General features: G+C 24.6%; 1 protein-coding gene across 1 annotated transcript; it reads right to left on the reverse strand.

Annotated features, from left to right (window-relative positions):
• Positions 1 to 1,548: 1,548 nt before the first annotated feature.
• On the reverse strand, positions 1,549 to 11,770 carry LOC105365252 (maternal protein tudor). The gene is made up of 14 exons (XM_011503366.1): positions 11,071 to 11,770; positions 10,576 to 10,984; positions 9,975 to 10,501; positions 9,457 to 9,870; positions 9,133 to 9,156; positions 7,978 to 8,558; positions 7,779 to 7,837; positions 7,460 to 7,705; positions 6,696 to 7,376; positions 6,213 to 6,624; positions 5,894 to 6,072; positions 4,989 to 5,150; positions 4,241 to 4,398; positions 1,549 to 4,121 (listed from the first exon to the last, which is right to left on the reverse strand). The coding sequence occupies exons 1-14, from the start codon at positions 11,649 to 11,651 to the stop codon at positions 1,712 to 1,714; spliced, it is 6,843 nt and encodes a 2,280-aa protein (XP_011501668.1). The 5' UTR covers positions 11,652 to 11,770; the 3' UTR covers positions 1,549 to 1,711.
• Between the last annotated feature and the right edge of the window lie 5,667 nt (positions 11,771 to 17,437).

The raw sequence follows: 17,437 nt of genomic DNA on the forward strand, positions 1-17,437 counted from the left end.
TATTTAACTTTTTAATAAAAATGTGGAATGCAAAAATTTCAAGCTTATATTTGAAATTATTGTACAACTTTCGTGCATATCTAATTAAAAATTTATCAAATAAATAAAAAGCTGAAGTTTTGAATAAATTAATTTTATAATTTAGGCAGATAAAAAAAATTGTATGACCATGTTTTAAAATTGATTTTATGTTTTCATTACATACAAAAATCTTTCGAACAAAAAATTTAGTACATACTTTCACTATTGAGCTTGATTTTTTTATTAGATAGTGAATATTGTATTGTAAGAACAATTAATTACTAATTTTAACCAAGAATATGTTTAATGCTATTATTAATATTCATTTTTGAATTCAACATTTTTAAGAAAAACTTGACAGATTTAATTGGTTTGAAAATTTTTTTATACATAGTATTCAGTATTCATAAGGTATATAAATATGGTATATTTTCAGTAAATATATTATACAAGTTAGAAAAAATAAAAATCAATAAATATGAATGTACAGTTAAGATATTGAATAAGTTAATGGATAGATATAGTGATAATTACAACTATGTTTACATTGTTTTTTTTTTAATATTTGTTTACAGGTCGATATTTATAAACAAAATAATAGTTTTGTAGAAAAGACGAACCAAAATATTCCATTAAATTTGTATTCAAAGAAATATTTTATAATTTTTTAATGTCTTAACTTATTTCAACAATGGCATTATTTTTTCATTAATTAATAATCGGCATCTTTATATTTAAGTTATTAATAGTACCAATTACGAATCAGCATAAATTGTTATAACTGGGCTTTCTATAAATAAGAATTTTTCTTAATTTACAATTCTGTATTAATGAGTTCTAGCAGCTATTTTGTCCTTGTTATTAATTTACATCATTGACTTACATTATTTAAATTCTATATTATTTTAATATTTGATTTTGACAAGTGTTCTACTTTACTAGTACCACTTATTTATTAATAAACAATAAATATTTTAACTCATACTTTATAATATTATTAGGAGTAATCTCAAAAACAATTTTTCTCATTTTTCATTCTCAAATTTATGTTTTTTTTATCAATTTAATTTACTTACTTAAAAAAATTATTAGTATTTTAGATAGTTTTTTCTTATATAAAATTTTTTTTTATTCAATACTGCTATCAATTATAAAATCTATATATATATATATTGATTTTATATAAGTTCCATCTTCAAACTAAGCAGATTTATATTGTTTTAAGTTTCTGTATTGATAGTAAGCTGCTTTATTTGTAATTTATAGTAATATCACTCAAAATAAATATTTCTTAAGTTCCTTCAAATGATCTTTGATACTAAATGGACAGCATTATTATTATAAGAAATATCATTTTTGTATTTGCATTATTATTATTGTTCTATTTTAAACTGAATTTTAATGCTCAACATCAAAATTACATTTTTAGATTTATATAATAGTTATTCAATTATAAATTGAAGAACTTGTTTGTTTGGATTTTTATAATTCTTGGTATTCAATCTCAAATTGAATTCCATTATCACATTTAAATAATTTTTTTGAATTTTGTAATTTTTACTGCTTATCTTAATTTCAGTTTTATTGTTGCTAAAAAAGACTTTATTCTCGAATTTTTACAATGTAATATTTGATATCAGTTTTAATAGTACTATCGTCAATAAAAATATTGTTTTAATTTTTGTAATCATTACATGTCTAACTGCTCAGTCTTTACTGCTTTTTCATCATTTAATAAAATATCAATAATATTTTGATCTTGATAGATGAGCGATAATTGTATGGGTGACTCAAGGTCTAATCGTTTATTCTTATTAAAGATTTCAAATCGATATTCAACAGTTACATCCTCCATCAAGTTCATAAATTTTTCGCATGCTGTTTTAGGCCATTTTTCAAGATCTTCGGGCATTTTTAATGAACAGCAAGTTGCTAAAGGTCGAATTTGCGCAAGATTGTGGGGTAGTTCGCGTAAACTTGATTGTGAGTCAGTTACTGCTGTATTACCATAATCAATGTAGAAAACTTCGGTCCCATTTTCACCATGTGACAATACTTTAGATCTGTACCACTGACCATCTTCATCGAATTTGGCCGCTAATATTATACCTTCTTTGATTTCCTTTACTAAATCGAAGTTTTCAGCAACCAATAATTCATTCATAATATCATCCAAGTATAAATAATCACTCTTTTTATGAATCCAAAATTCCGACAGTGAGCTGACAAAGCATACTGTACATATGTCTATATTTGAAATTTTTTCCTTATCAATTGGAAAAGACGGTTCTTCTGTTAAAATTGTTGCAATTTCTTTATTAGGATTGTCTTCTTTGTATATTTGATGTGTTTTTGCACAAAGGTCCAAAAGCTCCGAGGCTACGTCTTTACAATTGTAGGTCAATTTGACAAGGCTAATTTCACCATCCTCAATAACATCCAAAAGAAAAATGATCGAGCCTTCATCAGCTAACTTAGTGAATACATTATTGACGCCGTCGGGCCAGCAATCGATTCCATCGGGTTTAGCCAAGCGACACTTTCTAGATAGTGGTTGAATTTCTATCAAGTCTTCCGGAATCACTCTTAGATCTGTCGTCAAAGCAGAATTACCATAATCTATATAACGTACTCTTGTTCCTTCTTCGTTTTGAGATAACACGATTGCTCTATAGTAATAACCATCGTCGGGAAAATGAGCGATACAAATACACCCCTCTTTAATTTCAGTTAGAGGCTGAAGAATAGGAGCCATTAATAATCTATCCTGCATCATTTCTAATTCATTAATATATTTATCTTCTTGCATCCAGAACATATCCACTGAAACAATGTTACTGACATATGCAGATCGGGGATCTAGTTCAATCTCTTCAATCATATCAAATTCAAATTCTTCGGAACAATTAAAGAAGATAGCATGTTTTTCATCAACAAGTATTTGACATATGCTTTGTTCAGAAACGAACAGATCGATACGTATTGTCGTCTTATTGGCAATAATTAATGCCTGTACGGTTTTCTGAGCGTTAATAAGATCAGTAAAGCGTTTGCAAGCCTCTTTGGACCAATCGTCGGCTGTTGACGGCAGGATATCAAGTCTTGTTGAAATTGCGTATCCGTCAATGGCTTTCCACTTATCTGGCAATTGCTTGAGGCGTGCCAAATTGTTGTCTATTACATCGACGCTTCCGTAGTCGATGAAACGAACAGTCGTTATCTCAGTGTCTGCGTCAAGAACTTCGGCTCTATACCACTGGTTATCAAGCGAGTACATTGCAAGACAAAGTGACTTAACTGCAGGCACAACGTTGGAATCAAGTAATGGCGAGGATACCTGCTGAAGCTGATTTTGTAATTTTGCGATATTGTTTACCTGCTCAATTCTCTGAATCCATATCTCATTCGGACTGCTGATGTGCGAAACAACCACCTCGTATTTTTCACCTACAAACATCGTCATCGGTTTTGTGTACACAAATTCACTTTTAATCATTTTTTGAATGATGTCCAGTTTTCCACTGATTTTTTCACCATTCTCTGTCAGTTCAGTAATCCATTTTCGATTGACATTATAGAATGTTGCTGAAAATATTTTGCCCGTTAAGAGTGGTTCGAGGGCCTCTCTTTCAACTTTATCGCTACCTCCTAAATTAACAGTTAGTGACACCTCAACACTAAGTTGATGAGGCGTGTAGAATCGAGATTCTAGTGTTCGTATATTTTTTATAGGAATCTCTTTAATGATTCCAAAATCTATGAACATTACTGTACATTTAATTTCATTTACTTTCTTTACTTTAATTCGATACCAAATTCCATCATCACTTAATGCTGCATACACTTGATTCTCGAAGACCGCAACATGCTCCTCTATCTTCGAATAATAATTTCCCAGCTCTTCAAGAAGTTGATTTAGCAACACCTTTTCAGATATTCGTTGTAACCAGACACTGGTAGAATTGTTGATCCACGTAATAATAACATCGTGCGTAGAACTTAAAATTTGCATATTACATATCGGACTTATTATTTCAGTATTTTTACTCTCGATGATGTTTATCTTATTTCCATTTGTGTCAAACAACTGAACTACAAGTCTGTTTATGAAAAACAATAATTATTATTTTATGCTAATTTAAGATAAGTCATGCATAAGTTGAAATTTTGTTAATAACTGTTCTTCCTATTCAAATTATAGACAACAATTCAAATGTACCTGTTGCATTCAATTGTTTCAACAAAAATTTTAATATCTTTTCCTGTGATGGCTTTCTTTAATGTTTCATTGGCTGCTATTGAAAAGGGCATGTCAAAAAGAGCACATTCAATTGCCTGATTCTGCATTACTGAGAGCTGCACTGGTAATCCTAGCATCTAAATACAAATTTTTAGAATAAAAATTTATTCTATAACGATTTATATTCATTGTGTTACAAGTAACACTTCAATTAAATATTTTGATTTTTAGAATATTTTTATCAATTTTTTATAAAAAGAATAATTAAAATATTTAAAATAAAATACATATTTTATTTTAAATCGTTAAATAATACTCTTTTTATATATTTATTATACATACATACATACATACATACATATATATATATATATATATATGCATGTATGTATGTATGTATATATATATATATTCATAATAAATGTAATGTATTAAATTAGTGGTTAAGTATTATCAGATATCCAAAGAGTACTGCAATTTAAAACGTATACATTTATAAATTCATAAATGAAACATGCAGTGAGCATTACAATGTTACATTTTGAAATCCACGATTAATAAGATTAGTTATGAATCTTGTAAGTAGTAGTTTACATATTAATTATAACGCTGTTTTTATTAATTAATGTATCGAAAATTAATGTTTAATGATTTTGATGCTTGTAAACAGGAACAATCAAGTTGACGTGCAATTTCATTTACATTTTTTTTCTAAAAATAAACTCACACTTTCAAATGAAATTTGCTCGAGTTCTCCAGTATCTATGAATCTTACTTCACAATTTGCTTTCGTAAATTTTACAACTACGCCTCGTCTCCATTTCCCTCTACAGTTAACTAGGCAACCAGAGCCAAGACATACTTCATGACAAGAGAGTCGTGGAATCACCTAACATTTGCATATTTTTTTAAATTGTTTTTTTTTTTTTTATAAATAATTCTAATTATTCAATATTTCACGGATTATTTTATAATTTAATAAAGGAAATTTTCACTTTTATGAATGTTTATAGCATTATAACATTATGTAATGCTATTTCTCTTTTCTGGATGGGTGTTCTTATGGATGAAAGAAAAAAATAAATTATAAGAGTAAACACGACAAGTGATAGCTGTTTTATTAAAAATAAATGATGTTCATGATTTACTAAGAATTAGTAGTCATTATGATTTTTTAAACGGATATTTATATTTTATTTTTGGTCATTCAATTTCTTAAATGACTTCTTTAAAACTTTTTAGTATCAATTATATTTTTATTTTTAAGATTATACTTTTTTTCTAATGCAAAAATATATTTAAATATGTATAAATTATATTAGAATTTTTATAAAAAGAAAAATTTTATTTTATAATTTAACTTTTAAATTAATATTTTTATAGGAAACAAGTAAAAATTACGTATTAAATTATCTGAATATAAAATTTATAATTCTATTAACCCTTAATAAAAATGCTTGAAAAAACTGTATTACTATTAATGTATGTAAATAAATCTTATTAAAAATTTATTGCTTATTACTTTCCACATGAATTATTAATCTAATCATACATATTCTATTATAAATAAATAATAGTAATAATAAGAAGCTTGAATTTCTAAGATGATAATAAAAAGATGAATAAACAAACCTGTGGATTCTTTGTAGCCATAAATGTATCTACTTTTATTTGACAAGCTTCTGCTGAATAGAACTGAACATAAAATTTACCAATATTTTCTACACTTGATACCTTTACATGTAAAGCTTGTCCTTCAAGTAAATTTATATCCATTCTAGGTATATCTTCTTTATTTTCAATTGAATTTTCTGCAATAATATTTAAAAATTTCATATTAATAATTATGATTTCAATAAAAATATTTCTTTAATATTTAATAAAATATTTATCAATAGAATTTTTACAAAAGTTATGAATTTATTTAATTGAAATTTATTTGAATGTTTACCTATTAAAGTATTGTTTTCAGTTATATTAGAAAATATAGCTAGATTTTTATCTACTATTGTTCTACTAACGTCACTGCCATTATTGTTTAATGAAATCAAATATTTGCCATTTTTAGACTCATGAAAAATACACTCGAATTTTTCTGTATTAAAAAACTCGTTCAATTCCGTAAAATTATCCCAATTAGATCCGGTTACAGGTGTAATATTTTTAAGACTACAAAAAATCGCTTGTTTTGGTAATTGCATAAATTTTTTTTCTACTGCATAAACATTTTGTGGATCAACTACAGCTTGATCTCCATAATCTACATATTGAACTATGTATCCTGAAGGCTTATGTAATTCCACTATTTCAGCTCTATAAAGTATCCCATCATCAGGAAGAATTGCTATAACCGAATCGCCAATCTATAAAAATTAACAAAAAAACATTGCATATTTAGTATAGTAAATTAAAGTTACTTAAAAGCTAATATTACTTTAAGTTGTTCAGATATGGGTTGATGGTTTATGTATGTTGTTTGAATTTCATTCATCATATCACGAAAAATATTTTGTTGATTTACAAGTTGGCAATAAAAACTTTCGGGATTTATGAACCAAGTAAGATGTACGTTGTATTTAGTTTTTGGATCAAGTTTATTTTCTAACCACTTTTCATTCAGTGATGCATAATCAGGAAGAACTGATTGTTCATCTTTAATAATTTCTCTTATTTTATTACGTATAGTCTCTTTCTCCTTAATTAAATCTATACCATTAGCAAATAAATCATTGATATATTTTGTTGATTTCATATTACTGGATGACACTTCTTTTATCAAAATATTATAAACTCCATTTTCTTTACTGACAAATTCAGCCTCTAGAAGCTTATCATCTATTGTATTAGACAACAATTCTGATTCTTTTACAGACCACTCTATTTTTGAAGGGCAAAATAATTTACAATGTACAGCTTGAGCAGGAAGTTTTAAAAATTCTGGTTCTATTTCTTTAATTTTAGTAAAACTAACGTCTTCCATATTTCCATAATCAATAAATTGAACTGTGGCTTCGTGAGCTTTAACATTACCAACAATTGCCCTGTACCATTGTTCATCACCAGAGTACTGAGCTATGCATTGCAAACCTGTTTTTATGTTGTGTTCCCCTGAAGCCTATTAAATTTAAATTTGTTAGAGTGTCAAGTTCTGTTTATAACTTATATGAGAATAATCTTAATAAAATTTGAGAATCTAACCTTGCCTCCACTTTTTAAAGTGAGAAATATTTTATTCATAATTAAATTTAATTCCTCATTATCTGGACACAGTTGTACATAGAAGCTTACTGGATTATTATAATAAACCATTGTGCAGTTTTTTATAGCTCCAACAGTAATATTAGGTGGTGGAATTTTAAGAATTGGTGTTGATGAAAGATATTTTGATATCTTCTTGTTAGTGGTTGAAATTTTTTCCTCCGTTTCCTGATTTTCATTCCTTGACTAAAATAGTATTTATATTACAAATAATAATTTGTAAATAAATAATTTAAATTATATACTGTTTTTTGTATACCTTATTTGACCCAGAAGCATTATTCTTAAATGATTTAGTAGAAGTTGTATTTACATCACCTGCAAATATGAAAATATTTTACGTATGCATTCTGTAGTATTTATAAATATTTGAAAAATAATAAATTTTAATTAATATTAATTGTAAACTAAATTAATTGTAAACAAATTTTGACAATGATTTTAAATTAGATACTTACTGTTAATATTTTTACTGTACAAATTACTTGCTTGATCATCAGTTTCACAACGTCCAGTTATACTTCGATTATTTATTAACCCATCATGTTTTCGATAATCCTCGCTACTTTGCCTCTGAATACGATTGCTTCGTTTTCCATTATTGCGTAATGAAGTATCAAATTCCTTATTACTACTTTTTTCTGAACCAGAATATCGTTCCAAACGTGAACTTAAAGTAGTTCGATTTTCTTTAATTGTTCTGCTATGGAAGTCGTTGGAGTTGAAACTGTTATTATGAGTAGAACTTCTGTTGATACGATCATTGCTTGAATAATCTTTTGATCCAGTTGATCCAATTAAATTGTTTTTGCAAAATCTATTATTTTGTATAAATCTATCTGTTTTACTTCCGTCTTTATTAAATCGATTATTTTGGGCACCATTCATATAATCAGAAATACCTCGTTTATATCTGTTGTCAAATCGTTCAATTTCATTATCTTTGTGAAATTTAGCCTTTGAATTAGCGTGACTTTCGAAATTATTATTATGAGTGTATTCTCGACTACCTTTCTCCAAATTACTAGTATAATTATCACTTTAAATAAATTTAAATATAATTTAATTTATATAATATGAAACTAAAGGCAAAAAATAATTTTTTTCATATTAAAATTGACCAATATCATTTATATAAGCATAAATTATTTGTAATTCAAGAAATCCATCAAGGAATTTTATTTTATAATTTAACTATAAATAATTTATAATATATTACGCAAAAATTTTTATATGGTATTTAGAAAAAAAAAGAAAAAAATTATATTCATTTTTTAAATAATTTTCATTTAATCATTACGATTTTAATTAAAATTTGATATAATTTATATTTTACAATTTTTCTAAAATCAAATAAATGTAATAACAAAATCTTAATATAAGTATAAAACTAACATTATTTTAAAAAATTAAATATTTGAATCTATTTAAGAAAATTTGAAGTTTTTTCTAAATAAAATACTTTTATAACATGAAAAAAAGTAAAAGTTATATAAAATATTTAAATCAAATACTTAAGCAAATTTCTCTAATGTAAGAATATGTGAATGTAGTTAATTTTTTAAAATAACTATAATTATAAAAAATTTTCATTGTTCTACTAAGAAGTTTACCATATTTTTATGTTTTTATTTTTACTTTCATACTTTCGAATCAAAGATATTTAAATTTACATCTCATATCTTAGATGTAGTGGATTTTTTCTTCTTCAATTTTAGTATATTAAAATTTATAATATTAAAACTAATGCTTAAATCGCTTTAATAATAGTTATACACTTCATTTGATTATAAATGTTAGTAAATAAATAAATAAATGTTTAATATATTATTAAAAATGTTTCCAATGAAGTTGTTTTATTTATAACTATAGAGTGTAAATGAAGGAATATTATATAAAAAAAGAAAAATACATCTTACTTTTAATTTAATACTTACATTGCCTTTGAAGGTGATTCTACATTTATTTTATTTAATTTATCGTAAGAAATAATATTTTTCTGCTTAGAAGTTTCAAGAAGCTTTTCTGCAATATCTATTCTCACTGAATCAGATAAATTTTTCTCATCAAATAAATCTACTATAACAGTGTTCTGATGATTATTCAGAACTATTAAAATTAATCGTTCTTCAAGGACCAAACTTTCAAAATTCATAATAAGATCTTTATCTATGGCTCCCGATTGGAATCTGTTTAAACTACATTTAATAGCTTGTTTTGGAAGTGCCTTAATTAATTCAAAAGGTATGACTCGTATGTTATTGATAGATATAACTTCTTGATTTCCATAATCAACATAAAATACATGTACACTTTCATTATCTACTTTATCAATAACAGATGCTCTATACCTGAAATATTAAATTATAATAAAAGCTTAGAATTAATTAACTGATTTATTTAAAATTATTTTTATTATAGTAAAATTTTAATATTTATTTATAATTTTTCTAACCAGTTTTGATCAGCTTCATAAAGTGCTATGCAAGGCATATCAGGATATGTTTCAGCTAAAGTTAATTTTGCAGCCGTTTTAGAAACTTTCTCAATTTTTTTCATAACTTCTTCTAATAATTTTCTATCACTTTCTATTTGAATGAAAAATTGTACAATTGATTCAACATGAGTTACAAAAACAACTTCTCTCGTTCCATTTTTCATATGCCTTGGTTCAGAATAAATTAATTGACATAACTCTGGAAAAGTTTCACTTAATGTGTCTTTTAAGTTTTTACCATTTAAAAATAATTCACAGTACTGAGTTAATGGTGACATTGGTCCTTGACAAACTCTAAGTTTTAACTTTTTATTATAAACTAAATCTCTAAAATAGTCTTTCATTTCATTATTAACAACCCAATTCATAATTCCACTTAAAGTAAATCTTATAGAAAATATATTGGGTATGACAAATTCATCTGGTATTTGGTAAATGTCAGAAAAAGATAAAACTTCATGATGTCCATAATCAGCATAATAAACCTGTAAGAATAATTTACAATTTCACATCAGAATTAATATTATTTACAAATTTTCAATGTAAGAAAAACTCTAACCTTGCATGAAGTATCACCAGGAGAATTTAAAACAATTCTACAAAGCCTATTAAGACTTGTTTGCTTGCCTAAACATACTTGTCCTGCAATTGGTGATTCTTGTAAATACAGATGAGATTGTGAGTTAATTTTTTCCATCATGGTATTCAAATACGGTATCGATTCAATTAATTGTATTGAAAATTTGTTGGGGCCTTCATCTACATAAGAGATTTGTACATCATGTACAGAGCCTATTTCTAATTGAATGGCTTTAAAAGAGTTTGATTTGACTACTTTCTGAATAGATACAGCATTTTGAGATGCAGATATTCTCCAATTATTCTGTAGTGTTTTGCTTGTTGACTGAGGTGTACAAACAGACGCTGCTGGCAATGTAGTTAATTGTGAAATTTGTAAATTACATGGACTAAAAAAATATAAAAGAAAAATCGAGTTTTTAATATATTTAGCAATTATAAAATACTTTAAGTGACTATAAGATTATTGAAAAACCTGTATACTGCCATATTTCGATTTATTAAAATTTGACTAAAATTATTTTCCATTATAGTAAACTTGAGCATTCTGAAATTTTGAACATTTTGATAAACTCCATAATATTTATTATTAACTAGAATTGAACGAATATGTGTAACAACATCATCTAACCAAGAACATCCAATAGGTAATACATCTGCTAATACAAAAACAGAAGCTGCTTCAGGTAATAAAAATAAGGCTTTGGCTTCTGGATACTTATCCAATGAACGAATATTCTGAATAGGAACATAAGTAACATTTCCATAGTCAAGAAATTTAACTAAAATTAAATCTTCTAATTGTAGACTATAAAGTTTCACTCTACAAAAGTCATTGTTAATTCCTAATGCACAGCAAAAAGTATGGGACATAATATTATCGGACATAAGAATATTGTCAGGCGCATGATAATCAATTTTGTTTATTAAAGTTGCCAAAACTGATGTAATTGTCTGAACAAGTCTTTCATCAGTTTGTGCCCATATTTTTAGTAGCTTACCCTCTGCTTCTACATGTGTCACAACAAAAGCAAATCTTTCATTTTCTGTAACCATTGTAGTTTATTTTTTTTATTAACTTTCCTTTACAGCATAAAATCGATAACTAGCCACAACTTATTTAAATTGGTTTATATTCCAATTAGTCATGTGATATTTTTGAATGTACATATTTAAATCCCTGCAAATACTATAAAAAATTGTTTACTAATTTAAAAAGTAAAATAATCTTTTTTAAACTAACTCGAAGCTTTTTATTAATATTATAAGTATAAATGTAATTCTACACTTTTGATCACTAAGATATGATCTTAGTGATTCTATAAAATCTGGTTAGTGCAAGTCAATGTATATAATGATATGATGGTAACTTTTTTTAATTTGCATAAATATATTTTACGTTAGTAACTTACCAGTAAAGTAATTTGAAATAATTTTTCAGATCTTCATTAAAATATTGAAACTATTGAATGGCAATGAATGGCTAAACTGAAATTTAATATATTTTGTAGCAGTCTTTATGTTTCGATTAAAAACACTTATCAATCGCTGAATATAAAATGGCAGTTGTAAAATTATCAAAGTTATATTGAAAGGTATCAAAGTATATTTGAGTCGATTTATTCTTAATCAGAGCCAGTGAGATTTCGTATTTTATTATTTTTCACTAAACATTCGACATTCAACAAACATTAAGCTAGTAGATTAAAGCCACTTCTATACTAACGTTTCGAAGAAAAAATAGAAGCTGTGGTAAGTTCAATAATTAATACCCATTATATGCACGTATTCAACTCCCTCTGAATAACTAGGCAAAATATTTAATAATTAGCAATAAGTCAACTGTAGCAATAAGTATCTTCATCTGCAATTAAGTATCACACTGCTGATGCATGTACGTGAATAGATTGTAGCAAAGTATGAAGTACGAAAATGTAGAAGTAGCCGCAGAGACAATATTTTTACACAACGTAAATCATGATATTTAACATATATCGAGTTTAATGTACTTGGAAATTTTTATTAGCCCTTAATAATATTTAATTATTCCTTTTTAATTATGTAATTATATAATAATCAAAAATAAATTTCATCTAAAAATTATGAAAATTATAAAAAATTAGTATATTTTTAATAAACTTGTTTTGAATTGTATAATTTTAATTAAATTATGTGTGCTTATTATCAATCATTGACCTACATATTAAAAATATTTTGAAACTTAAAATAGCAATTAATTATAAGTTAATTATTATTTAGGTATTCTGTTATATATTGTATATGGATATAATTTTATTTCATTTTATATAAATTTTTTTAGAAAAATATTAAAAACCGTTTGATGTACAGTAACATGTAAAAAATAAAATTGTAAATACTCATTTATAACTTTGTCAAAAAACATTATTGAAAATGTTGTTTATGTGATTAAACATAAATGTACCTTAAAATACTTTGTCGAAACATCTTGATAAATAAATATATTTATTTTATAAAAATATAACGTATCGTGTTTTGCAATAATAATGGACTTTGTACATATTATTTTTTATATCATTCAGAAAATTCATAATAATGTTGTAATAATGCTTTATTATATTGATATATTTGAATAAATGTTTTGGAAATGTATTTACGAAAAATTTTAAGAAATTAAGAAATTTGAAAAATATGAAATATTGTTAAAAATTTACTATTTGATGATATGAACCCTATTTATAAAATGATGCAAACTTCCATAAAATAGATTTAATAAATTTATTAAAAATAAAAATTCATATATAATATTATGTAATTATTAATAGTTACTTACTTCCATAAATTCATTATTGAGTCTTAAAAGAAGTCAATAGTGAATATTATGGTAAAATTATATATATATATATATATATATATATAGGTAAATGTTAGTTTATAGGTTTTTGTTAATTAAGTTTTTATTTCTTATCTTGTTCTTGATATCGATATCTTTCACTAGTATAAAAAGATCATTTAAAGAGAAAAAGACAAGAAATAGTTGTAAATATTATTACGTAGTAAAAATTGATTTTTTATACTGTCATTCAATTTGATTGTATCTTTTATAAGATATATTTTGTTTCGAATAATAATTTAAGTGTTCTTAAAAATTGGAATTTGAAATTAAAAATTATTATGAAATTAAATGTATGTTATGTATATAATGATAAAAATTGTTATGTAATTAAAATTATAATAGTTTCTATGAGTTATTCAACAATACTTTTTTTATAATAATTTCAGACTAAATTTTGATTAGTTTGTTCTATTTGACTGCTTTTTTAAAATCCTTGTCTACTTTTATAATTTATCAATCATTAGATTGAAAAAGAATTTTTCTGATGAAAATTTTGAAAAGAATTTCTGTAAAACCTTTCTTGACTGTAATTCAAATGCAAAACCCTGCGTGTAGAACATTTAAATATAAATGGCTCGTTGACGAGGTAATGATAAAAAACAATAAATAATGTTTTCAAATTTATGCGTATAAAGAAGCAATAGATCGAGATAAGACTTTGATATAAAATTGTTTATTATATTTCTTTAAACATTATGCGATAGTATATTTATAAAAAAAAACTTGTTTAAAATATGTATTTTTTTATTTTATATCGTAAAGATAAAATAATCAAATTTCAGCATATAATATTAGTTATTTTGATTGATGAATATACATTTTTTGTATTTAATCATATTCAATAAATATACACAATGATGCGTATATACAATTTTATACGGTTCAATAATATGCATTCAAAAATATTTTCAATAATATGGAATGTAGAAAGGTTCCTAGATTGTTATTTTTCGGCAAAATATAATTCATTGCATTAAATTTTGGCTGTAGGTAAACATATTTTTAAATTATTATTCTTTGTATTTAAAATTCAATCAATAGTTACGATTTCAAAATATTTATATTTTGATAAATACGCATTTTTTTTTATAGAAAATGAAAAATATTAGGTTATTGATAGACACTGAGTAGTCATCAGTGGTGAATTTATTTATAATGAACTGATATTGTAATTAAGATACATCAAACCGCATGGATTCATACTAATTATTATAATGTAGTAGTAATAATAATACGATAATAATGTTTGCATTCAATTCATCGAAATTCAAATTCAAGTAAAAAAATAATTTCAGAAGTATTTATTTATATTACGATAGATTTCTTTCAAATTAATTTTGCTATTTTGTTTTATTATACATTGTTATAATAATTTCTAAAAATAATATTTTTTCCATTATATTTATAGTAATTACAAATTATAAAAATAAATTTTAATATTCCTATTAGTATTTTAAAACTGCAAACAAATTAATCATTATTTTATTAAAATTTTCAGCGAATTTAGTATTCTTATGAAATCTTAAGATAAAAAGATCTAAAAAAAAAGATTTGAGCAAATATATATTGACCGTCAACATAGCTTCATTACAAAATCTGTTTATTAATAAAGTTTCGTGAAGTTTTTAATAATAATCGATTGATTAAATTACTTGCACATATGCTTTTTCTAATTCTTTTATCGAATTTTTTTTATAATTCTTCGAATTATTTTAAAGTTTTAGTCCCATTGTAGATCTATATATGTTAATTAATTTTAATTTAAAATTTTACCTTATAGTGAAAGAATATTAAAATAAAAAGTATACAAAATATGGGTAAATTGTTTTAATTTTTTTTTTAATATTTAATTATATATATATATATATATATATATATATATATATATATATATATATATATATATATATATATATATATTTTTGTTATACATTAGAAACAAATGGTAATTATACATGTTTTTATTTTCATTTTAACGTATTAAAATAAAATATTAATTAATGGAAATTAAAAATTATGTATAATTTCAATACTATAATGAAAATTGTCTCACTCATTTTTTTGTATCTATCATTCAGGATCTATCATCTATCACACATCACCATCATCAAGGCAACAATTTAAAAAAAAATAAGCATTCATGATTTATATTTATAGGCTTATATTTATTTATAATTATTTATATTTGTTTTATAGGCTCTTTATAACAGTTTTCAAAATATAATTCTTATACTAAAAAACCATTTTTTTAAATTATATTCAAATACACATTTGTATAGTATACCCTGTGAATAATTTATTATTGTAGTATTATTTATGCGTAATGAAGATCAATATGTAACCACATGTTTTTAGTTTATTCGAAATTATATGTAATAATGCAATAAATCAATACAATCGAAATAATGTCTTAAAATAATAAAATACAAATTGTTTAATAAGGAATTAGTGAGTTGCGTAAAAAAAAAATAATAGAAAACGTTATTTTTTTTCTGAATTTAAATAAAATCTTTAAATAGTAGGTCCAACATCTTTTGATTGCAGTATTGCAATAAATAAACATTCTTATAGTATTATTCGTACATTAAATTTCACATTAATTACGTAGAAAAATTGTTAGGTAAATTAGTACAGACGTAATTATATTTTATTTTTTGCGATTTGTTTTAATAATTATCTCGGCTATTTGTATAGTTATGTTGTGTATATTTAGGGTCTATGTTTACAAATATAAAATAATATATAAGAGTAGGCCTGTGTAAGGGTGCATGGTGTAAATTAGAATAGTTCATCAAAGCCGTGGTAAAAGCCAACACCCATTACGGTACCATCAACAGGTATTTCAGATTTGAATGAGTTTTTTTTGAGAGACAATAATATATTTTGAGAAATAATTTATTGCTAGTTACGTGATGTGCAGCTCAGATCGATGATAAAAATTAAAAATTTAATTTTCATTCCTCGGAATTTAAGACTTAATTTAAATGCACTACCATCTTTCTTCCTTATTTCTCCCTTCACGAAGTGGCTGCGAACGGACGTGTCGTCGGTTATCAGATAAATTTATAAGTGCGCGTGTACAGGAGGGCACGGGCGACGGCTTAAGTTAAATACCTAATTCGTAATCACCCAATGGGTGCTTGCTACGGATCCAAAGCGGAAGGGTTTGCTCCTACTTATCACTTTCTATTGTGCTATTGTGGCGTCAATTAAACATTGGAGTATCTTACAGTTACCCGCCATTGGTTAGATTTTTTTATTTGCTTAAAAACATTTATTTTTGAAATTCCTTAGAATTAGTCGATTAATCTACCATTGTTAGCTCTATTCTTCTACTTGTCGATACTACTTCTGCTCTTCTCGCACGTACCATTTTTTTGTTGGCATGTATTTACCCAGTCCTTTTACTATTCTGAGAAATGCTTATGAATATTTAGCATTATTGCATATGTACATGAGTGTATGTATTTCTGTATATATTCTGACTTACTATATTTCGATTTTTGTTTTTCAAATATTATTCTATAGTATTTTGTCTTTCAATGCAAATTGTACTGTTAATAATCATAATAATAAAAATGTTTAACTTCATAAAAAACTCTCTTATATATACTAATAATTGTAAATGTACTAATGGGCATTATATAATTGCATAAGCTTGTGAATTTAACAAATAATAATTGTTTAGATATGTCCCCGCGAATTTATGATAAATTGTGGTATTAATATCGTAAAATATTATGCATTATTTATACAAATGAGTTACATACGTTGAACTAATCATACAATATTTTAATTTATAACAATTATATATAAAATTTTAGAAATTTTTATGTATTGTACACATTATTAAGGCTTAGATTAAATAAAGTAATGGCCTATTGTTTGATAATCTTCTAAAGGAATACACAGAAATAAAATAATATGAAATAAATAAATGAATAAATAAATAAAACAATTTTATATA

Source organism: Ceratosolen solmsi, unplaced genomic scaffold (genome assembly GCF_000503995.2).
Source record: "Ceratosolen solmsi marchali unplaced genomic scaffold, CerSol_1.0 scaffold63, whole genome shotgun sequence".
Classification (NCBI taxonomy): Eukaryota; Metazoa; Arthropoda; class Insecta; order Hymenoptera; family Agaonidae; genus Ceratosolen; species Ceratosolen solmsi.

What these genes read in the sequence shown, in the direction of transcription:
- LOC105365252 (XM_011503366.1), bottom strand. Translation starts at nt 11,651, where the DNA reads ATGGTTACAGAAAATGAAAGATTTGCTTTTGTTGTGACACATGTAGAA. An exon ending in TATGAAGCTGATCAAAACTG is followed by an intron (nt 9,871 to 9,974) that starts GTTAGAAAAATT and finishes TTAATATTTCAG; the next exon opens with GTATAGAGCATCTGTTATTG. An exon ending in ATGCTTCTGGGTCAAATAAG is followed by an intron (nt 7,706 to 7,778) that starts GTATACAAAAAA and finishes ATACTATTTTAG; the next exon opens with TCAAGGAATGAAAATCAGGA.